Below are 22424 nucleotides of genomic sequence, written 5' to 3'. Positions count from 1 at the left end.
GGTAATCAAAAACAGTTACACTTTCTTTGTGGCATTTATATTTTCAATATCGATATCTCTATCGATTTTAGCCATCGATTCAAGATTTGTTTACAATAGACATTGGCGTGACGTTGGCGTTAGTGACGTTGCTGCCGGTCAGAGCGCAAAGGAAGAATTACGGGACAAACGGTTGTATTATCATGCTATGGCGTATCATAGCTTCGCATAGATGTAGGAAAGTAGCCTGTGGCTGCACGATGCGTACGTCATATCATTTGTCAACGGACGTAATTATTGCAATTCTTAAAGTGCTTCCTTTTTTCTCGTTACGTGGACACGAACGTTACCAGCAACGCCAATTGCACATCAGACCTGAACTGTTAGCGTTCGATGCTGAGTTGGCAGTCTTGAACGCGACAACTCTGTAACTGTACTATATATCGGATGGTACCGTGAATTCAAAGTGGTGTTTAGTAATGAATGTACTTAAACGATATACTTAAATATTATTACTTAATGAGCTATGAGCGGGCAAAAATTTCAATATGACGAAAGCGGCGGGACATTTTTCTACTTTTTACTGTCGTTTCTGGCGCTTCTCTTGATACCTGGGACGTATTATCTTTGGCCACGTTGTCCGAAGCAAGGTTAGATTTCTATTATTCTGTTCGGTTTAATGTATAAATTATGTGACATTACAATAACGTTTCATAATCATTCATATTTCTCGTTAATTTAATAAGTTTTACCGTGTTTTACGCTTCCTTCTATCGATATACAACCTACTCCATAATGTTGTGACGGAAGACTAATCACCACTTAATTGTGAATATCCCGTTAGTAATTTACTAATAAATAAAGAGGCTGTATTTTCAATACTTGTATCCAAATAAAATAATATCGAAATATTCAACGTTCGTCGGCGTACTAATTTGTTATTTGATCTTCATTTATATATTTTTATGGAATATTTAATTAAGGCATATGTGGCAGCAATATGTATTTTACAAACAATTTCGTTTTGTTTCTATGTTATACCTATTAGCAATATTTTTTAGCAGGCGACATCAAATATTATATAATTAAGCTTATAACATTATTATTATTTGTTATAAACTGTAACAATTTTTGTACATGATGTGTGTGAATTTTAGAAGAAGATAATAGTAATAATTCTTATTTGATTAATTTTATATTTCGATCCGTTATTATTACACAAAGAGGATGTTTGACATTATTTATATATTAGATCCTGATCAAGAGGCAAAAGAGTGCCAATGCGATGGATGTAAAAAGAAAAAGATTATCCTGCAACTCAATGAACCGTGGAAAGAAACCAAAGCATTATTTACGTAAGTTACATTTTATACATAAATACTTTTATGTATAAATATTAGCAGTTTTTCTGATATTACTGTATCATTTATAGAAAATTCCTTATTATCCTTGGATGGGTAATACTTCTGTTTCTGGCATATAAAGTATCACAATTTGACTATGAAATGGCCAATTTTGATCCGTTTGAAATACTTGGAGTTTCTCCTGTAAGTGCGATGGATGTACATGAAAAGATATTCGATTATATCGGGGCATATATTTATAATATTGTAATTATTTATAGGGTTCATCGCAGAGCGACATTAAAAAAGCTTATCGTAAACTTTCTTTGATTCTCCATCCAGATAAAGAAACTGGAAATGAAAAAGCATTTATGAAACTAACCAAAGGTTAGAATTAAGATAGAATAACGTAGAATACATCAATCACTAACAGATATGCGCTTACATACTGGCAGTTAGTTGTATAACAATTTAAGTATATATCTTTCATTAGTAATAATGCCATTATATAAATAATATCAACTGTAGATATTAATATCTTAGTTGCTATTAAAAGGTAATAATATTCTCCTCCGTATTAATAGCTTATCAAGCATTAACGGACGATGAAGCACGCAAAAATTGGGAGAAGTACGGAAATCCAGACGGTCCAGGTGCAATGAGTTTTGGTATAGCTTTACCATCCTGGATCGTTGAAAAAGAAAATTCTGTATGGGTTTTGGGATTATATTCATTGGTGTTTATGTTTGCTTTACCAACTGTTGTTGGAATGTGGTGGTATAAGAGTATTCGTTACACTGGTGACCAAGTAAATACATAACTAATTTTGAATAATATAAGTGAACGTTATCGAGAAACTGCTTATATTATTTTATTATTTACTCTTAGGTACTGTTGGCGACTTCTGAAATGTATTATTTCTTCTTTTTCAAGACACCTTCGGTGTCACTAAAAAGAGTAATCATGATTCTAGCTGCTTCTTTCGAATTTTATAAAAAACAAAATGCAGAAATAGTTGAAAGGCATACGGACAGGGACGAAATTCATTCGGTAAGAGTTGATATATAATGTTGTATTCATTTCCGTGGACTAGTACGAGTTATAGGACATTTTATGTGTTATTATTTTCAGCTCAGTAAGCAGTTACCTCAACTGGGAGCAAAAAATCAAGAAGATCCGCTATGTAATTCATATTCCATTAAAGCTAGAGCTTTGCTTCATGCACATTTATTTCGTATACCATTAAATCCAGAAACATTGGACAAAGATAGGCAGTACATAGTAAAAAAATGTCCATATTTAATTCAAGGAATGCTAACTTCTCTAAATCGAGTAATTTTGTTAGCTTATGCTAAAAGAGGTACATGCTTCCTGTATTTGTATAACATGTTTTCATATTCAAGGTATTACTAGAAACATAGATTTAAATATATTTTTTTTTTTTTAGTTCCACGTTTACCAAGTATAAAAACATTAGAAAATTGTATGAAATTGTGTCCAATGATAGTACAAGGTTTTTGGGAATTTAAAAATCCTCTGTTACAATTACCACATATAAGTGAAGATAATTTAAAATGTTTCTTAGCAAAAAAGGTAATTGTTATTTTGTATATGAAAGATCTATGTTATACTTCGTTACATAACACATATTTTTATTAGCATCAAATCAAAAGTCTTCAACAATTCGCACAATTGAAAGGAGAAGAACGAAGACTGATTCTTAGAAATTTATCAGATAGCCACTATGAAGATGTTATGAAAGTTCTTGGAAGTATGCCATACATAGAATTCAAAGTACGATCCGAAGGTACAAGATGTTTAATGTTTGTTATAAAATAAATTCTGATATTAATGTGTAACAAATTTCCTATGGTAAACATATCCATGAATTGTGTAATTTCAGTAATTGGTGACGAAAATCCAACGGTTTATACTGCTGGTGCTGTTGTAACTGTAACAGTGTCATTAACACGCAAAGACATGAAACATTTATTCGGCGACGATACTGTCAAGGAACAAGTAATGATCGAGGATAGTAAAGCCACCGCCGAACCTACCGACGAAGTATCAGAAGAACAAAATCAGTCTGTAAAGAAGCCTGCATGGCTTAGACAAAAGAAAGGTCAAAAGAAATCTCACAAGAAAGGCACTAGTAAGAAATCTACATCTGTTAAAAATGCACAGACGCAATCACAGTCTGGCAATAGCAATGCTCAACAAACAAATACTCCTAATTCAAGGAAGAAAGAAGATAAAATAGAAAAAGAGTCTTCCAAAGATAAGTTGTCGGATGTTAGTGACAGCGATGTTGATAGCGACAGAAGCGACGATGAAGACAGTCATGATAAAAAGGATGTGGCCGTCGACGACGATGATACCGAATGGGAAAGGTAAAACATTTATTTATAACAAATTATTATTACCGATAAAATTAATTCCAATAACCTATTGATATTTTTATAATATAGATTTCAACAAAAAATTTCTAAAAGAGAAAAAGTTTTAGAGGGAAGAAGTAATTTATCACACGAAGTGCATTGTCCACTCTTTCCAGATGTTAAACAAGAGTATTGGTGGGTTTACATCTGCGATCGTAAAAGTCAGACTTTACTGACACCACCTAATTATGTTACATCATTAGCACACTTTGAAGAAGTTCAGTTAAGATTTACAGCACCACGATGGCCTGGTGTTTATACATTTACTGTATGTTTACGTAGTGATTCTTATCTCGGCTTTGATCAAGCTCAAAATATTAAGGTATGCAAACACGTTAAAATCAAATTCGATTATTATTATTATAACAATATTTCTCTGCAGTTGGATGTAAAAGAAGCACCAGAAATGCCCACAGAACATCCACAATGGGATATTTCAGACGAAGAAACTGCAGAAGATGTTGATGCAGCTGATGAACATTCCGAGTTCACAACCGACGAAGATATCAGTGAAAATGAGTAATATCTATTCCTCTCAATGAATTGGACAAACAGATACTCAAAAGAATTCGCGTTTTTCCTCTTTTTTTACTTATCAAGTTAATGTACAATGAACTTTTATACGTGGAATTGCATAATCGTTGATGTATGTGGACAATCTAGCAAAATAGTACGGTGTGTAAGATTTCTCAACGAAGAGAAAGTAATAGTAAATAAAAATTATAATATTTATTTTAACATTGTTGTTTAATCCTCAGTTTAGGATGTGTATACAATTTTTTTAATAAAATGTATCAAAATATAAAAGCTATTGTATTTTGACCGATACAATAAACACTTTAAATATTTAAAATTTATCAAGGTATTAAACAATAATTGAAAACCGAACTATTACTTCTTGTACGAGTGAAAGTGCAGTAAAAACGTTCGTGTCACATGTTTATTCAACCATGAAATTTTTTGTTAAATATAAGGAATACAAGCTACTGATGATATTCTACTATGATACAGTCATTGCCTTACTTCTGTTACAAGCACAATGAATCTTAAAATATCAAACATTTATTTAGTAGGTATACTTTAAGTAAAAATAAACATAATAGCATATACGCACACTTATAAATATATATAATTATATATCACTGATTAATTTTTGTTACAGATACTGAACAAACATATTTTCATATATTTGTGCTTATATATTGTATTTAATGCTATTTCTAAAGGAGGTAAGCTCAATTGATAGATTATTTGATACGACGTTGCATCAATGAACAAAATTAAATCGAAGATACAACAAAGATTACAGATTATTTTGAGAAAAATAATATTCTAGACATACGTATATATTAATTCTTTTTTTTAATAACAAAACACTTATACATGCAATCGGATTAAGTCTATGATCGGTCAGGAGACTAGTCCCATCAATCACCTGTATATGAAAACAAATAACAAGTGCTCAAACAATATTTGCGATGTCTCATATTAATATATAATGTTTTCTAGATTCCTTAACAACATCTAGTGACATTCGGAGGAAAATAAAAGAAAAAACTATGACAAATGGACCCACTTATACATTTTTAAAAACAGATAAACATGCTAACATCAAGTGGGGTGTGCGGCATTATATTCCAAGAGCATTAAAATCGAGTAAATATACTAAAAATAATAATAAATAAGAATTTCAAGTGTGAAGCTTTCAGAGAAATATTAACATTCTTTTGTAAGTATATTAAATTAAACATTTCGAAGTAACGAGTAACAGAATTTGTGTAGCAAATAAAAGAGCAATAATTTAAAAACGGAATGTATCACAGTGCATACATACATTCACCAGCGATATTATTACGGCTCCAGAGTAACCATTTCCATGTATTTCTTTTGCATTTCTATCAACAAGTTATCTAATCTGATAAAATAAAGAGAAAAAAACAGCTTTACTATATTATCTAAAATACTTTTATGTACAATAAAAATTTTAATTAAACTTACGTGTAACGTAACACTATATTATCATATATCAAATTACTGTCTTCGTCTATAATTTCACTGCGCTTAATGGACGTATTTGAAGACTGATTACCAGTAAATTCATTCGACATTTTCGTATCATTATTTCTTGAATTGGTTGCAATTTCATTACGCGTGACAACAGATGTGTTCAGAGGTAGTTCGTTGTTAGAAATGCGAGGTGTACGATTGAAAGTACATTGTGTTATATTTTGAAGGTCCTCGCGATATACCGTCAGCATAGCTATAACCGAATCGAAAATTCTTTCCAACGTTAAGAGTTCAATTTCTAATTTTGCTATGTGCCTAAAAAAATGTAATTATCTTAATACAATGTAAATTAATTACAATTAAATGTAAAGTATAAGTAAATTCATACATATACGTACTTCATAATTTCGGAAATATTTTCGTTATCAAATTGTACTTGTCGAACTTTGAAAAATTCAAAAATCAATTTTACCATTTCTGTTGGTTTTACACCTTTATGAGAATTCTCATTTTTATGTAGTTCAAAGATTTTTACCGCTTTATAGCGCCTGCAGAGCATTAAAGTATTAATCAATTTTCATTACGCGATATTTAAAATTGCATAAAATAATATTTACTTACAATAGCGATATATCGGAACAATCAACCATCTCAGCTTTATTTTTCAATTCGTTACATTCTTGCATCAATGAGTCGAATTTTAATTTTATCTGATCAGCAGCTTTGGCAAGTTTAGTAACTTTTTCAAACTTAATTTTCAAAGCTTCCATCTTCTCTGTATTTGAGAATTCATTTTCCCATTTTTGCTGAATTAGAAGTGATTCGCTCGAAAGATCATTTATACTTGTTAATGCATTCGTTACGTTTTCGTTGAATGTATTAAATCTTACAATTATCAAATCTCTAAAATTTTACAAAACATGTACATTTATCATTTTGAGGACATTAACGCTTCGTTAACCAGAAAATATAAACTCAACTTACATTTTTATAGTCAAAGCAAAAATATATAGCTGGAACAGATATCTTTCTTGTGTAATCAAAAATATTGCCGCGCGATAATAATCTTCTAATACATCAAAATCTAATTGACTTTTAGACAATTCTATCATTTTTAGAACCGATTTAGGAATATCCAATGCGGGTGTATTCTCCATGAAGGTATTTTCAGTTTTGAAAACAAATAGAACTGGATCCTGAAGTAAAATAACTAACTTAAATAAATGAGAGATATTTAATTAATTCTACTATTTAAATAAAATGAAGTAAAATTGTAATTAATGTACAAACATTTTCAGTGTTACGTTGTACCTGAATTTGTGATAAGAGTGATATTTCGCCCGCAATAAGACATTTACCGAAGTAATCTGTTAAAATTTGTTCATTTATTGGTATCTCAGTATCTTTCTCAATCATAGACTGTATATCTATGACACTGGTATTACTATCTATTTCGTATTCATTAATTTCATATCTCGACGGAGAAAATACTTTTATTATCTATAAAAGTAAAACATATGATCGTACCATTTAATTTTAAGCAATCTCAGAGTGCAAAGGGTTAATATATTTAACCATTACCTGTACAGATAAAATGGAGTTAAGCAATTTGAATACCACTAGTTCCATTTCACCGTTCTCATTGCATTTCCTTCCCCTTTTCTTTGGATCCCACTGTAACGCCACTCTAAACCATTCTACCAGTCTTTTTCTCAGACATCTGACGCAAACCCAGTAAAATTATATAAATTACTCCGTCTTCTTTATTATGTTTTACTTTATTAACCCTTAGAGTGCGGACAGAGCATGTGTGTATCTAATTTACAAATTAGAACACATTGATAAAGAGTGTCATTGTACTCTAAGCAGATAGATACATTCGTACACAATTATACCAGCTTTTGCCGAGCAGATGTATATTTTCACAGCACTCGAAGAGTTAAAATAAATTCAATAGCTGTTACCTTGATAGATTCGTAGGACCAGGAATATTTTCGTGGAATATTATCTTCCCTTCCGATTCAAAAACACAAATGTCGTTGTATCCTTTATTTTTAATATGCTGCATCCTATAAAAAATTAATTAATGTTAAATGCTTTGTTATACATTGATCTTTTGTATCTTATCGTAATTGTATATTATACCATGTCATAGTATGCTGCACCTTTGGTAAAAATGGTCTTGTACCGGTAACAAGTTCATAAAATAGAATACCCAAACTCCAATAATCCACAGAACAACTATATTTCTGCTTCCAAAGTAATTCCGGAGCTACGTAATTTAATGTGCCTACTATGGATGCAGATATACTAGCTTCGCCGAGCTCTTTCGCATATCCAAGATCTATTAACTTGTACGTAATCTAAAAGAAAGTTTCCGTGTAAATCCTAGCCTCGATAGTTTGGCATTAAAACCATGGAAATTACTTACGTTATCATGTTCTTCTTGCAAAACTATATTTTCAGGTTTTAAGTCACGGTGTGTAATACTTTTAGAATGTAAATATTCTACGGCCGAAGAGATATCCTTCATTACGTTAATCGCTTCTTTTTCAGTAACGCCACAGCAATTTTCTCTTATATTCAAAACCTTTAATTTAATAAAACATTGCCAATATAAATAAATATTATTTTATTTCATTAGGTAGAAAGAGTAATAAATTTTAAAACATACCTTTCTAAGATTACCTCTTCTACAATATTCCATGCACAATATCGGCAATTCTATAGTTTCATCCGGGTATTTAAATGGTAATTCTAACGCTTTTACGATATTCTTATGTTCCAAACATTTCATTATCTGAACTTCCTTTATCCATCTCTTTCGTTGTGTTTCCGTCAACTGTGTAATACTCCATTTACACTTTTTGATCGCTGCAATAAATAAAATATTTTATGGAGATTTTAGATTTCTTTAATGTTAGATTATAAAATTATGAACGTACCAAGCTTAGCATCGCTTCTGTGGTTCCATAGTTCAACAACACCAAATCCTCCTGTACCAAGGATTTTATTAAATCTCCATCCTTCATCAAATCCTGGTGTAGCAGTCATGTTAAATATTTTTAGAGAATTATATACCACAAATAATGTTAAACGATTCAAAGCTCAGATTGCAAGCAACTGAAATTATCATAAAATATTATCGTCACGTCTTTATTTGTTATTAGTTATATTTTATTATAGTTGTGGAAGGAAAAGAAATTTATAATAAATAACATCATCATACACAATTTGTTACTTCGAAGAATAAGAATTTATACATGTTTATGTCATGATTTGTACACATGTATAAAGTGGCAATGTTGCCAACATAGAAATGCATAGATGAAGTCAGGGAATTGAACACATTTTATAGAAAGTGTTAAACGATAATCGTTAATGTAAGTAAGATATAATAACATATAGACTTTGTAATTTACTTTGTGTCTGTAATTTAACCTGTAATCTTATAATCGCAGTTGTAACCTGTAAGTTTGCGACTTTACATCAGTTTACGGCGATCACGCCACGCGGGTTGATCTGTCCCCACGATGAAGCTTTGAATATATTGTAAACAATACGTTGAGAGTATGTATAAATTAATAATAACAGAATTATACGCTAGAATTTTTAGTTAGATTTACAGTGAGTGTAAAAAGTATTCGTACTTGTAATCGTTCTATGTGGAATGTTACGAATCAAAGACTTTAGGTAAATTTCTGGAAATTTGTTAATATTTTCATAATAAATATAAATAAATAATTTGTTGTTAATGACATTTGTTCCAGAGATTTCTAACAATATGTATGCATGTTTTTGTTAACATACTTTTGTAATAAACAAAGTTCCGCAAAGTTTTTGTTCAAATTGACTAGCGTACGAATACTTTTTACGCTCACTGTAGCCAAGAAATATCCAATGACGGGAATTGTAACCATAAATAGAGGCAAGCTCGAAGAAACCAGCGATTTCATTATGGAAACGATGGAAACTAAACGAGTTCTGTCTCGTTTTAAATCCGACACCGGTGAAGTGCTACCGGGTGGTTTGCTGGATTTACCCACAAATATTACCGTCGACAAGTTACAAGCAATTTGCAATGCGCTCTTGCAATACGAAGAACCGATATCGTTTGCATTTTATGTGAATGATATTGAGGTTACGGACACTTTGGAAGAAGTCATTTCGCAGAGTTTTTGCACAGAGGAGAATGTAATTGAAATTATATATCAACCGCAAGCAGTTTTTAAAGTTAGAGCAGTTACTCGTTGCACCGGATCTTTGGAAGGTACGTTTGGAATGACTTATTTATCCTGAAATTTACACATAAACAATCTTGTTATATACAGGTCATAAGGAAGCTGTGATATCGGTTGCATTTTCACCGGATGGAACATGTTTAGCTAGTGGTTCCGGAGATACTACAGTTAGATTTTGGGACATCTATACGCAAACTCCATATTTTACATGCGAAGGTCATAAACATTGGGTTTTGTGCATATCGTGGTCTCCTTGCGGAAGTAAGCTTGCGTCTGCATGTAAAAATGGGGTGATTCTGTTGTGGAATAAAGACACTGGCAAACAAATAGGTGAAGATTATTCCTTGATAATTTTATGACTGGAAATAAGGTAGCAATATGGTTCCTTGGTACTCGGATTACGGTGAAACAATAATTTATTTTCAGATAGAGCTATGTCGGGGCACAGCATGTGGGTGACGTCTTTGTGCTGGGAACCGTATCATAAAAATCCAGAATGTCGATACTTAGTTAGCGCTTCCAAAGATTGCGACTTGAGGATATGGGACACGAAGCTTGGACAAACTGTACGCGTTCTCTCAGGTCATACGAGAAGCGTGACGTGTGTTAGATGGGGAGGAAGTGGTCTCATTTATTCCGCGTCCCAGGATAGGACAGTCAAAGTGTGGAGAGCAGACGATGTAAAGCTTTGCAAACAAATTGTAAACTATAATTTTATTCTATTAAATCTCTAATTAAAATTGATACATTCAGGGAATCTTGTGTAGGACTTTAGAGGGACATGCGCACTGGGTGAATACATTAGCATTGAACGTAGACTATGTACTTAAATCCGGCCAATTTCGTTTTGGAAAGAACGAAGACAAAACTGAAAATTCGTTAGAACGTGCGAAGACGCAGTACGAGTCTTTTGGCGAGGAAATACTTGTTTCCGGTTCCGATGACTTTACGTTATTCCTTTGGAAACCAGAAAAGGGACAAAAATCCATTGGTATTGTTTGTTACAGCAAAAACGTATTAATCATCGTAAAATAGCAAAGTTAATCTTGTTGATTTTAATTAATATTTCAGCAAGAATGACTGGCCACCAACAGCTGATCAATGATGTGAAATTCTCACCGGATGGTCGCATAATCGCGTCAGCCTCGTTTGACAAGTCCATTAAATTGTGGGAATCTAATACAGGAAAATATATAGCTTCGTTGAGAGGTCATGTACAAGCTGTGTACTCTCTTGCATGGAGTCCAGACTCTCGTTTGCTCGTTAGTGGCAGCGCAGATTCTACTTTAAAAGGCTAGTAAACTTTATCAACGAATTCGTTGTCGATCAGATCAGTTTTCAGCAATGTTTATTTCATTATTGTTGTTTTAGTGTGGAGTATGAAAACAAAGAAGCTCCTTAGGGAATTGCCTGGTCATGCGGATGAGGTTTACGCCGTTGACTGGTCTTTGGACGGGTTGCGCGTCGCATCCGGCGGAAAAGACAAAGTATTAAGACTTTGGCAAAATTGAGCAATAGGCAATTAGAGTTAGAAACGTGTAAAATTTCCTATATTTATATTATAAAGTCATAGTCCATACTTTCCGTCCATTTTATTTACATCCTCATTCCCATTGATTCCTTAATTTTATAATACCTTGAAACTACTCCAAATATTTCAGTTCTTCGACCATTTTTCTATGCGCTATTTAATGTGATTAATTAGTTATAAACGATTACTGGAAGCGATTCATATTTTAAAATTGCGCTGAGAATTGCGCCAAAAAGTGACAAACTACGGTATCGCCATCTGATATCAGTGTTTCGAAGTCAAAAAATCGTCCCAGGATCACAGAATGTTGGTGGAGGTATCCGGAGTACAGCTACCCCCACTCCTCCTACCCCTAATACGCAGTACCCTCGATTATTTATTAATAACTCTCTTTTGAGGAATAAAATATGAACTTTTAGAATTGAAGAATGTAGTATAGACTCTTGGGAACATTCAAGGATACTTTTTATAGCCATGTCGTGCGTTATTAAATAGTTATTAACAAATATCGGAAGTCGGGACATTCACGGCTGGTGTCACTGTCTGCTTCAATCGATTAATTATCAATTTTTCAACAATGACACGCATATTTTGGCTATCAGGGAACCTAGTAGACATCCCTAGCAACATTTCGAGACCAGTTTTACTATGCTCGTTGCTCTAATTAATTAGTTATTAGCGATTGATCCCTTAGAAGTCGCGTAAAATAGTTCGAAAAGGTGTGTCGACTTCCGGGTATTAATTAATAACTATTTAATAACGCAAGCTATGGCTGTAAAAAGTATCCTTGAATGTTGTCAAGACTCTCAGCTATGTTATCAAACCCTAAAAGTTCATGAATGAATCCCAGGAAAAGAGTAATTAATAAATTATCGAGTCGTAGTTCGTTAGAAGTCGTGGTTTATTGCAATGGCGGAGGGTGTTTATTGTGGCGCCATCTAGCGTAGAACATTTGAGTTTGTCGTTCTAACATCGCGCGAAAAAGTGACAAACTACGGTATCGCCATCTAATATCAGGATTTCGAACTCAAAAAATCGTCCCAGGATCACAGAATGTGGGTGGAGGTATCCGGAGTGCAGTAGTTTGGGTGCCATCTAGTGGCGAAAACAGCAACTATTGCTCGACAAGTTTCAGCGTTCCGCGACTAGATGGCGCCACAATAGGAACCCTCTAAATCGCAGCCTTTAATGAACTACTGCTCGATAATTCATTAATTACTCTTTTCCTGGGATTCATTTACAAACTTTTAGAATTGAAGAATGTAGTATGGACCTTTGGCAACATTCAAGGATACTTTTCATAGCCATAGCATGCGTTATTAAATAGTTATTAATCAATACCTGGAAGCCTGCATACCTTTTCGAACTATTTAACGCGACTTCTAAGGGATCTATCGCTAATAACTAATTAATTAGAGCATGGAACGTGGTAATGTTTTCGTAATGAATTTTAAAGGATAATTAAAGGAGAATTTTCTTTAATGGTTTGTTTACCAAGTCAGCCAAAGTTGAATTTCGTTGTCATTTAAATGCCATGAACTATGATTTTATAGGTACGTTAATTATTTAATTATTGCTATATCGAACGATAGGGGGCAGTATAGAGATTAACATTAGAATTATTACCAAGTATATTATCTATGTATTATATATTTCATAAAACCAAGAGGTAATGCTGAGTTGCGCAGGATCGTTGCGCAGTCAGTCAAGCACAGTCCACGGGCGAAAGTAGTGGGGCTGCTCAGGAGAAAGATGGCCGCCACCAGCGAGGAACGGAGTGTTATGGAGGCTTCTCAGATGAATTCCGGGCAAACTCAGCCCGTCGATCCCCTCAAGCTGCTCTATCCGATGGTCAACGAAGAGGAAACACCGCTGCCAAGGTCCTGGAGTCCCAAGGACAAGTACAATTACATCGGCCTCTCGCAAAACAATCTTCGTGTTCATTACAAAGGTACGTTTGGATCGCTCCCCCGATCTTCGCCAGAAATTTCATTCCATCCTAGAAAATTGTCGTGTAGAATTTTCCGAGTTGTTGTATTCGAAGGATCGAGGAACGATCCTGGCCAATAGGATTCGATTGTTGCTCGATACGGACGAATCGTTGACGGAGTTGTAATATCGATTGAAAATGGCAGGGCCTCCGTTTCGCGTGTGTCAGCGACCTAAACAAAGGAATCAGCTGATCGGTCGTAGTCTCCGTTCGACTTTCTCTCGGTTCCTTCTATTTCGAATTTTGTTCAAAGATTTTTCGTAAATATTTCTCGCTGCTCGAAATTCCTCTGGAGTACGTGTTGTGCTTGGAACGATTTTTTATGAAATTCGTGGAAAGAAAAAAAAAATGAATCTGCGTAGGGGAAGGCCCAATGACAATGACAGCTGCGATGTTGAACAGTTACTTTTCTCTCTCTGTCGCTCTTACTCCTTTCCTTCTACATCCTATTCTTCGATGTCGACTAATTTCCAAGTGTGCATATTTATACCAAACTATATTTACATTACATATTTCTTTTACTGCTTGCTTATTTCCAAAATTCATCTTATTTAAATATTAAAAATTTTCTCTTTCATATCTGATAGTACACAATATTGATAGCATCGAATATAGTTAAGAATAATTTTTTTTTTAACAAATGTAACTTGTTTGTTACGTAAAGAACTTAATATTTTTGGTTATTGTAAAATGAATCGCCTCTATAATAGTCACTATTTTGATTCCAACAAAATGAACATTTTAATTATTATTATTTTTAGCTCTCTAGCAAAGTGATTACAAAATATTACGATTAGATAAAGCACAAGTCGTTGATATTTCTTTGTACACTGTTACAGAAATTTCATTCTTCGATAAATAAACTTCATGGAATAGTTTCAGTCGTGTGCATTATTAATTAATAATTTATCCTATCGAATAATACAAGCGTTTTATATTTATTATAGAATTGAAATAAGTTGTACACTTTTTTTATCAAATAGCACAACTTATGTTTGAACTTGATTGTTTTTAGAAAGCTTTGATAGAAAAGAAATATGTAATGAAATATGTAAATTTATCCTGCTGGTGATTTGTTAATTATTTATCACAAATCCTTCTTGATTACTCAATTGTTATTCAACTGTTTATTTATGTTTAATATATAGAATGAGTACTTTTTAGAGAATACATAGATCACTACAAATATGTTCACAAGAGATTGAAATTTAACGAACATGATTTTTTTCATATACGTTTAATTGCAATTAAATACACTATAATGTACCATTATATTTTCCTAATACATTCTAGCGAGACATACATTTCTAAGAATATTTATCCGCGTCTCTAAAAATTATAAAACGAATACCGAAATGACCTTGGAATTCTTGGTATTGCAAAACTACCAATAATTTCTATTTGTCTGGAATCTTGCTCGCACCTAATCACACCTAATGACCCTTTAATTCGATTCATTACATCTCTATTTGTTTAATTGATACAACTTTAAATTGTAATGAGTTGTACTTACCAGCAACGACTATGACACATTAATTATTGCTTTATATATAATTAAATATAATGATTGTAATTATACAGCTGATCCAAACAAATTTAATTGATTTTAAATACACAGACAACCTTCAATTTGTGATCTTTTTAGTATAGAAAAGTATGTATTGAAACATTACATAGATTAAACCGATGTTTGTGTTTTAATCTTTTTATAAAGTGATTATCGTTAAGTTATTATCTTCGTTGACTTGAATATTGATTTGAAAAGTAATGTGCATGTTTCAGGGTATGGAAAAACTCACAAGGATGCAGCAAGCGTGCGTACAACTCACTCTATACCAGCTGCTTGCGGTCTCTATTACTTTGAAGTGAAAATAGTCAGTAAAGGCAGAGACGGGTACATGGGAATCGGCCTGTCCGGTCACGGAGTCAATGTAAATAGGTTGCCTGGTTGGGATAAGCTTTCGTATGGATATCATGGCGACGATGGGCACAGCTTTTGTTCCTCCGGAACAGGACAACCTTACGGGCCAACATTTACTACGGGGGATGTAATAGGTTGTGGTGTAAATCTCGTTGACAACAATGCTTTTTACACAAAGAACGGACATAATCTTGGTATCGCCTTTACCGATCTTCCGGTACGTAAGAGGATCTCAATTCCCTTACAAAGTTTCTAGATATAGAAAATAACTTTTCTTCTTTTTTTTTGCAGCCAAATTTGTATCCAACCGTTGGTCTCCAAACACCTGGAGAAGTGGTGGATGCAAATTTCGGTCAGGAACCTTTTGTCTTTGATATCGACGATATGCTCAACGAGCTCCGTGTTAGAACAAGAATGCAAATCATAAACTACCCGACACCAGATCATGGCCAGGGTCAGTGGCAAGCGGTTCTTCATAAGTAAGTTTAATTTTCTTTTTTAAACATTACCGCCAAATCGATTTCGTTCAAACAATGGAAAACTCTTTGTTTCGCAGAATGGTTTCAACATACTTGGTCCATCATGGTTATTGTGCTACTGCAGAGGCATTTGCCAACAGTACCGGTCAGGTATTCGAGGAAGATTTTAACTCCATAAAAAATAGACAAAGTAAGTCTTCCTCGAACCTAGTTTTCAATACTTTTGTTTATAATGTACTAACTCTGCAAAATGGAATGCATTTCTATTTAAATAGGTAAACAGTGTATCTAATGGATAGGTAAGTGGGTTAGCCTGTTCTTAATACACTGTTTTAAATAATTAGATGATACCCACCCAATCGGAGTTCTTGGCTGGTGTATGCTGATAAAAATACAGTTGTAAAGGAAAGTGTATTGTTTGTGATGTTTGTTTCAGGAATTCTGAAGTTGGTACTAGCAGGTAGAATGGGCGAGGCCATAGAATTAACCAGTCGACTGTATCCGGGACTCCTCGAGCGGGATCCGAATCTTCTTTTCGCCTTGAAATGTCGACAATTTGTTGAAATGGTGAATGGTAGCGATTCTGAGGTTTGTCAGAATTCGAATGTTAATCAAACCAGTGTTATACAGTCCACGAAAGCTTACACCAAGTCTTCAGCGAATGGTAACGTCGAGGAGATGAACATTAGCAACACGATCAACGGTTCCACCGAGCAACAATTCGTGAATGGACAGATCGAAGACGACGTAGACATGGACGAGAATATCGTGAACGGCGTTAGAAACAACAACGGCTATCAGAATGGCGATTTAAATACCAACGGATACAAATGTCGGAACGGGGAGGACGTCGATATGGGTAAGTTATCAATTAAAATATTTTTACGCATTTTCCTTACAACATCCTAAATTGAAAACTCGACTTGTTCTCAGAGATCGATAATACCAATCAAATTCAGCAACAACAGAACGGCAGTTGCAATCCAGAAAACACATCGAACAAAGCTAACAAGAAGCAGCTTTGTGGCGGGGATAAACAAGCGATCGAGAAAATGTTAGAATTCGGCAGGCAGCTTTACTCTCAGTCCATACATCTGCGACAGCAACACGGGAAGAATGAAAGTAACAAAAAGATGCTTCAGGATGCGTTCAGTCTTCTCGCTTATGCAAATCCGTGGAATTCACCGGTCGGATGGCAGCTCGACCCTCAACAGAGAGAAACCGTTTGCGCGAGACTAAATTCTGCTATACTTGGTGAGAGATACATAAATTAGGTACCTATCTATTGAAAGATGCGTTGCTTGATCTAGACAACTCTTTGTAATGACTGTTAAAATCTGTTTGGTGGTCTGTGGACCAGGATGTAGTTTTAGATTTAGTGGTGCACGTAATAACTGGATCTTAACGTGGTTCCAGAGTCGAGTAACTTGCCACGACGACCGCCATTGGAAGTTGCTGCGTCACACGCGAGGGAACTGGTGCGGCTGATGTCTCGTGCTGGTCTTGGGGCATGCGGTTTCGCTGTTGTAGACAATATCATCCAATATTGACGGTGCCTACCCCTGCTGCCACGTCTGCTTCTTCCGCCGGCTCGAGTGTGGTTAGTAACTCTCTTAACGCGTACGATTACAAGAAGCTGGGGGATAGTCGATACGTCCTTCTATGACCGTCGAGTGAAATAATCAAATGCGGGGCCGTCAAAGTAAAGTGAACACGTATGCGATCGTTGTTAAGCCAATAAGAAGGATTGTTACAAGAAGCGTCGAAATTTTTAAACTAAGCTATATTTTGTGATAAGAAGGTATCATGCATATTTAAGTAAATACATTTATTAATTTTGTTCATTGCCAATAATAAAGTATATTCATTCTTGTAAGGAAAAAAAATAATAATAAAGCATTTTAATTTTTGTTTACTCATCTGTCTTTCATCTAGAATCTGTTTTTAAGATTTATTTGCGTATTTGTTCGTCTTGTCCTCGATGTACTTCGGAATTTCTAATTTAATTCCTGTATCTTTTTCTTTATACGTTTTAATCAAATCTTTGCTTGCTTGGTTCTTTGGAATGTTGTTTCAAATTATAAGTTTGCAATCTAATCACAATCTAAGTCATGAAGTTTGAGCCATGACTTTTAAATTTGTTAGAGATCTATGTTTCCTTGTGAAAGCGATATACAGTAGAGTCTCAAGGATCATACGAGTCGTGAACGCAACGAACGAGATTGGTAATGGGTAATGGAGTAACTGAGAACAGATTCTGATTGTCTCGACATTGTTTGTTTCAGGATGTGGAGACGGAACGTGGAGCAGAGAATACTTTTGCAGCAACAACATCGCGACATTGCGTGCCTCTTCAGCTAGAGTCCGCTTTACCGGCAGTTGGCTCTCTGTCTCGATCTCTCTCACAAACACACGCTCACACACTCAGGACACATACACACACCTAACACGAACGAATGATACACGTACATGCGCGCGAAACCCACCAAAAAGTACACGATATTATGGCAACGGGAACGAGAACGAGGATAATGATGATGCTGAACGGTCGCTGCACGACACTGTTGAACTTTGAACAACAGAGTTTCCAATAAAGACGACCAGAGGATCATAGAGCGTAACTATGGATCACGAGTAACGATAAGCAAGAAAACGTAAGGATATAATTGAAAGTTTGAGATTAAGATCAAAATCGATGACGAACGCCGAGGAGCAGAGGAGAAAGATTAAAGATTAAGATGCAGAACCACGAGGCGAGAAATTGTAACGTTAAAAGTACTAAAAACTCGAAACGAATTAATTTCGAAGATGAAAAACGGGAACGTAGTCGAAGAGAAAGAGATGGAAAACAAGGTTGAAGAACGATGGTGATGGAAGACCAGGAAGATGCAAATAAACTCGAGGACTTATGATTTTAACACCTGCCAATCGAGTCGATCGTTTTCTCTTTTTTTTTTTTTTTTTAAGCCCTGCAGTTCCCTCGTTCCCATTATCAGCTATCGTGATGTACCATTATTATTGTAAAAAAACGTGCTTTTATATTTCGCCCTGTTTGAAATATGTTTTGAACGGACCGATGAATATTTCAGGTAGGTTTTTAACTTGTTTTATCTAACCGTAATCGTTCAAAATACCCATTCGTCCTCTGTTACCCACCCTTAAACATCAGAGTCGTTTTATCTCCACCCTTCGAACAATTGGAACAATCGATCGTCTCCTCGCGATGCTGTTTAATTCATATTTTTGTTTTTTTTTAAATTTCATTTTTTATATCCTTTCGTAATTCGTTGAACAGACTTCACTCAAACGCTTCCTTAATAATTGCCATTCTAATGAAATTTTAGTTTTATTTATATGTAACGGGTCCTTTCGTTAAGGGGGATAATCACGGGACTTGGTGGAAAAAAGTAAGGGCATCTTTGCTATTTATTTCTCGGCTCTGTAATTACTTTTCTGTTATATAATTTATCGACACGCTAAAGAGAGTAGAGAAAAATATTATTATAATTTTATTTTCAGTTTCTCGTCGAAATTCACTGTGTTTTGTGGTTGTCAAGTTTTTGTCTGTTCGAAGTACAGTGGAGTCGCGTTATATCGCCGCAGAACGGGCCTGTAGGAGAGGAAAATTCTCGGAAATGGCTATACATATGAGGACTTGAAGTGTGAACACGAAGAATCTCTGCCGTATAGTGTAATAAAATATATGGAAATGCGTTGCGAAGGAAAACTTGACCAGGAGACGATAGAACGCAACTCTACTGTATTTTAAAAAAAAGATATTTCTGGAATTACAATCTATAATAATATCGCTAACATTTGATAACGACTTTCTATGAGATAATATTTTGTACAGAAATAGCTGTCGTTCAAAGTCGAAGGTCCTTTTTCATTTCTCCATTCTTTTTAACATGATAGGAAAAAGATAGAAAAAGTATAGCAAACAGTCTACCTACTAAGTTAAATACATTTCGATAAATCTTGACAGCCAGTTCGAAAAACACGGTCTCGTAACTTTGTCGCTTGGTTAAATTTAAAAATGAAACGTTTCGAGTATATTTTTAAACTTTCGAATCTTTCCTCTTGAATCTAATGTAAAACTTTTAAGTTTATTTTTTACGTCCCCGTTTAATGCCAGTCATGATTGTAATTTGATTTTATTTGCGTTTTATTTTTAAGATAAATTTTTAATGTCTCCGACATTCGTTATTGTTGTCATTGGGGGTAATTTTTATTTAGAAAAAAAATAGAAAGAAAAATGAAAAAAGAAGAAGAGAGTGGAATGAAATTAACGAGAAAAGTCTTGTCGATAATTATTACGGTTATTAATCCCTGTCGGGGTATTCTGGGTAGCCTTTCTAATCGTGTCGGCAACGAGTCGATTTTTGTATCAATTGTTAGTTCATAAACGAAACTATAAATATAAAAGAAATATTCTTCGATTATTTGTCATTATTGTAATTAAGGTAGAATGAAAGATAAAGATTGTTTCGTGTTAACGTTATTAAATTTCAGTCTTAACGTCGATCGCATAATCGATAACAGCATCACAGTAACGATGAAGCAATAAATTTTAATCGTAATTCTCTTTTTTTTTTGTATTACTTTTTTCTTAAATTGTATTAAATTTATACCATTTTTTTTATTGTTGCACTTTTGGCATCCTTGTTTACTAATTGTTATAAATGCCGTCGATTGATTATTAACTGTTTTTCGGTTAATTCTATTCGGTTAAAGAGGTCATGCGTTAACGATAACATAATCCTAAATTATTGTAAAAAAAAAATCGAAAATTATGACAGTTATATGATAAAATTAATAAAAGTTGTATAATTAAAGAGAACGTTGTAAAAGAAGTGGCGTTTTGTATTTCTATCTTTTCGTTTCACTGTTAAGTTTCGTTATTATATTTTCTAAACCACTTTGCGTTTTCTCGATAAACTTTTAGTTAATTAACGACAAATTATTTCACCGTACTTTTAAAAGATACGATTAAGTTTCTGAATTTAAAGAGTTTTTCTTATTCGAACAGTTAGCTGTATAAATAATTTAAATATGAACGAGGTTTTGATAAAATTAAAATTTAGTTTTGATTTTCGATAATCGATACTCTTCTATTACGAATTCTTAGTCATTCTTAATCCGATCGAGATGATCGATAGTTGTAAAAATGTTTTGTGCGGGGAAAAATTTAATGACGGAACGAGGGAACGATTAAATAATATTTAAAAATGAAACGAAATAACGAACTAAGGCGCGATTAATAATAGTAATAACAATTCTAATACTAACTAACGACGACGGAAATTGACACTCAATTAATTAAAACGAACAAATTAATAAGTAATAAAAAAAAAAGTAAATAAATAAATATATATATATATATATATACGTACGTAATACATATGCATTTACATACGTATATACATTTGTGTATGTATATGTATATGTATGAAACAATCTTGTATTCTACTATAAGTAATTGTTTTTTATATGCGACATAGTGTATTATTATAATACGTCATATGTGCGTCTATGCGTATGCATATATGTATGTAGAGGTATATATAAACATGTATATGTGTATAAATGAAAACGAAAGAAGTAAATCGTATGATTAGCGTAAAAGTTTATTATTTTATGTATAATGTATTTGTATTGGCACACATATCGAATATGTATGAATATATGTGCGCGTGTGTGTGTACGTTGGCATACATAGTCGAAGCGTTGCACGAAGTATGTCAAGCTATTTTGCTCAGAAACTATTGGAATCGGTTATGAAATTGTTTTTTCCATATTTTAATGTTTGACGAAAACCTTTGATGTAAAATATACATATGTATGTTACCACTGCCAACCATCCCAGATAACCAGGGAGCCTTTATTCTCTCGAACGGGAATGCTATACAATTATTGCATTCCAGGATAGTTGTTTTAAACACACATACAACACTTTCGTATTTTGCAACGAACAGAAAATACAAGCAGTCCCCCCGAATTATAGAAAATGATTTTTCCTCGGCTCGTACGGTCGAAAAAAATATGATGCACATTAATAAAGATAAATATGTTCTATTCCTCATTCTATATTTGCGAGTGCATTATCCATAAATTAGCGTGGTTTTCCCGATTAAAACGAATCTAAACATAACCTTATTCGGGCTATTTTTAATTATCCATTCGAAGACCATCTAATAAAAATTGATCGAACTAGCTAATATTTTTTAGGAAAAATTCTTTTGCGAAGATACGAAATTTATTGCCGTGAAATAGAAGTATCGTTTTTCTTGGTTTTACGAAGTAAAGCGGACTCGATTGCGTGTTTTCCATTCCAAATTGATAGAAAAATTTATTTATTTGTTTATAATATTTAATAAAGTGATTTCTATCCTGAAACATATTGCTTTTGATTCGCTTTGATCCCTGCTGCTACGAATTTATTTTTTAATCGTATTTCTTCTGTCGTGCAAAATATGAAGTGTTTCGAATAGGCGT

At 33.7% G+C, this 22424-nt stretch overlaps 4 protein-coding genes across 10 annotated transcripts; 3 read left to right on the top strand and 1 right to left on the bottom strand.

The window, feature by feature from the left end:
- Nucleotides 1–143: 143 nt before the first annotated feature.
- On the top strand, nt 144–4964 carry LOC122402232 (translocation protein SEC63 homolog). 3 transcript variants are annotated; one of them, XM_043404846.1, is made up of 13 exons: nt 144–629; nt 1232–1334; nt 1412–1526; nt 1604–1709; nt 1907–2130; nt 2211–2372; nt 2454–2682; nt 2770–2915; nt 2982–3129; nt 3226–3712; nt 3791–4082; nt 4143–4279; nt 4923–4964. In XM_043404846.1, the coding sequence occupies exons 1-13, from the start codon at nt 506–508 to the stop codon at nt 4927–4929; spliced, it is 2280 nt and encodes a 759-aa protein (XP_043260781.1). In that variant the 5' UTR covers nt 144–505; the 3' UTR covers nt 4930–4964. The 3 variants fall into 3 exon arrangements, with proteins under 3 accessions (XP_043260781.1, XP_043260780.1, XP_043260782.1); XM_043404845.1 differs by lacking the exon at nt 4923–4964 and adding an exon at nt 4735–4829; XM_043404847.1 differs by lacking the exon at nt 4923–4964 and having other exon boundaries at nt 4143–4498.
- LOC122402233 (inhibitor of nuclear factor kappa-B kinase subunit alpha-like) lies at nt 4957–9035 on the bottom strand. 4 transcript variants are annotated; one of them, XM_043404849.1, is made up of 14 exons: nt 8997–9035; nt 8713–8890; nt 8442–8641; nt 8199–8357; nt 7913–8130; nt 7732–7836; nt 7349–7487; nt 7058–7267; nt 6752–6963; nt 6389–6670; nt 6166–6315; nt 5759–6082; nt 5595–5675; nt 4957–5195 (listed from the first exon to the last, which is right to left on the bottom strand). In XM_043404849.1, exons 2-13 carry the CDS (start codon nt 8819–8821, stop codon nt 5612–5614), a joined length of 2172 nt encoding a protein of 723 aa, XP_043260784.1. In that variant the 5' UTR covers nt 8822–8890; nt 8997–9035; the 3' UTR covers nt 4957–5195; nt 5595–5611. The 4 variants fall into 4 exon arrangements, with proteins under 4 accessions (XP_043260784.1, XP_043260783.1, XP_043260785.1 ...); XM_043404848.1 differs by lacking the exon at nt 8997–9035 and having other exon boundaries at nt 8713–8987; XM_043404850.1 differs by lacking the exon at nt 8997–9035 and having other exon boundaries at nt 6389–6652; nt 8713–8987.
- A 38-nt stretch (nt 9036–9073) lies between these two features.
- LOC122402231 (notchless protein homolog 1) lies at nt 9074–11519 on the top strand. Its single transcript, XM_043404844.1, has 8 exons — nt 9074–9150; nt 9229–9460; nt 9654–10037; nt 10099–10338; nt 10435–10688; nt 10762–10999; nt 11080–11301; nt 11380–11519. Exons 3-8 carry the CDS (start codon nt 9668–9670, stop codon nt 11517–11519), a joined length of 1464 nt encoding a protein of 487 aa, XP_043260779.1. The 5' UTR covers nt 9074–9150; nt 9229–9460; nt 9654–9667.
- A 1735-nt stretch (nt 11520–13254) lies between these two features.
- On the top strand, nt 13255–21277 carry LOC122402294 (ran-binding protein 9). 2 transcript variants are annotated; one of them, XR_006259507.1, is made up of 8 exons: nt 13255–13490; nt 15312–15667; nt 15742–15929; nt 16007–16119; nt 16366–16788; nt 16863–17183; nt 17346–17529; nt 18215–21277. XR_006259507.1 is itself a non-coding variant. In XM_043404959.1 (7 exons), exons 1-7 carry the CDS (start codon nt 13292–13294, stop codon nt 17477–17479), a joined length of 1734 nt encoding a protein of 577 aa, XP_043260894.1. In that variant the 5' UTR covers nt 13255–13291; the 3' UTR covers nt 17480–17725. The 2 variants fall into 2 exon arrangements, 1 of the variants encoding a protein (XP_043260894.1); XM_043404959.1 differs by lacking the exon at nt 18215–21277 and having other exon boundaries at nt 17346–17725.
- Nucleotides 21278–22424: the final 1147 nt, after the last annotated feature.

Source organism: Colletes gigas, unplaced genomic scaffold, assembly GCF_013123115.1.
Source record: "Colletes gigas isolate AHSC1104 unplaced genomic scaffold, ASM1312311v1 Colletes_gigas_Sc00034, whole genome shotgun sequence".
Classification (NCBI taxonomy): Eukaryota; Metazoa; Arthropoda; class Insecta; order Hymenoptera; family Colletidae; genus Colletes; species Colletes gigas.
Note: the sequence above shows the minus strand (reverse complement) of the source record. Positions and strands in the feature narration are given on the sequence as shown.

What these genes read in the sequence shown, in the direction of transcription:
- LOC122402232 (XM_043404845.1), top strand. Translation starts at nt 506, where the DNA reads ATGAGCGGGCAAAAATTTCAATATGACGAAAGCGGCGGGACATTTTTC. An exon ending in AAATACTTGGAGTTTCTCCT is followed by an intron (nt 1,527 to 1,603) that starts GTAAGTGCGATG and finishes AATTATTTATAG; the next exon opens with GGTTCATCGCAGAGCGACAT. An exon ending in ATTCAAAGTACGATCCGAAG is followed by an intron (nt 3,130 to 3,225) that starts GTACAAGATGTT and finishes GTGTAATTTCAG; the next exon opens with TAATTGGTGACGAAAATCCA.
- LOC122402233 (XM_043404849.1), bottom strand. Translation starts at nt 8,821, where the DNA reads ATGACTGCTACACCAGGATTTGATGAAGGATGGAGATTTAATAAAATC. An exon ending in GAAGAGGTAATCTTAGAAAG is followed by an intron (nt 8,358 to 8,441) that starts GTATGTTTTAAA and finishes ATTAAATTAAAG; the next exon opens with GTTTTGAATATAAGAGAAAA. An exon ending in GGTCCTACGAATCTATCAAG is followed by an intron (nt 7,488 to 7,731) that starts GTAACAGCTATT and finishes GGTTTGCGTCAG; the next exon opens with ATGTCTGAGAAAAAGACTGG.
- LOC122402231 (XM_043404844.1), top strand. Translation starts at nt 9,668, where the DNA reads ATGACGGGAATTGTAACCATAAATAGAGGCAAGCTCGAAGAAACCAGC. An exon ending in TTGCACCGGATCTTTGGAAG is followed by an intron (nt 10,038 to 10,098) that starts GTACGTTTGGAA and finishes TGTTATATACAG; the next exon opens with GTCATAAGGAAGCTGTGATA. An exon ending in AGACACTGGCAAACAAATAG is followed by an intron (nt 10,339 to 10,434) that starts GTGAAGATTATT and finishes ATTTATTTTCAG; the next exon opens with ATAGAGCTATGTCGGGGCAC.
- LOC122402294 (XM_043404959.1), top strand. Translation starts at nt 13,292, where the DNA reads ATGGCCGCCACCAGCGAGGAACGGAGTGTTATGGAGGCTTCTCAGATG. An exon ending in TCTTCGTGTTCATTACAAAG is followed by an intron (nt 13,491 to 15,311) that starts GTACGTTTGGAT and finishes TGCATGTTTCAG; the next exon opens with GGTATGGAAAAACTCACAAG. An exon ending in TCGCCTTTACCGATCTTCCG is followed by an intron (nt 15,668 to 15,741) that starts GTACGTAAGAGG and finishes TTTTTTTTGCAG; the next exon opens with CCAAATTTGTATCCAACCGT.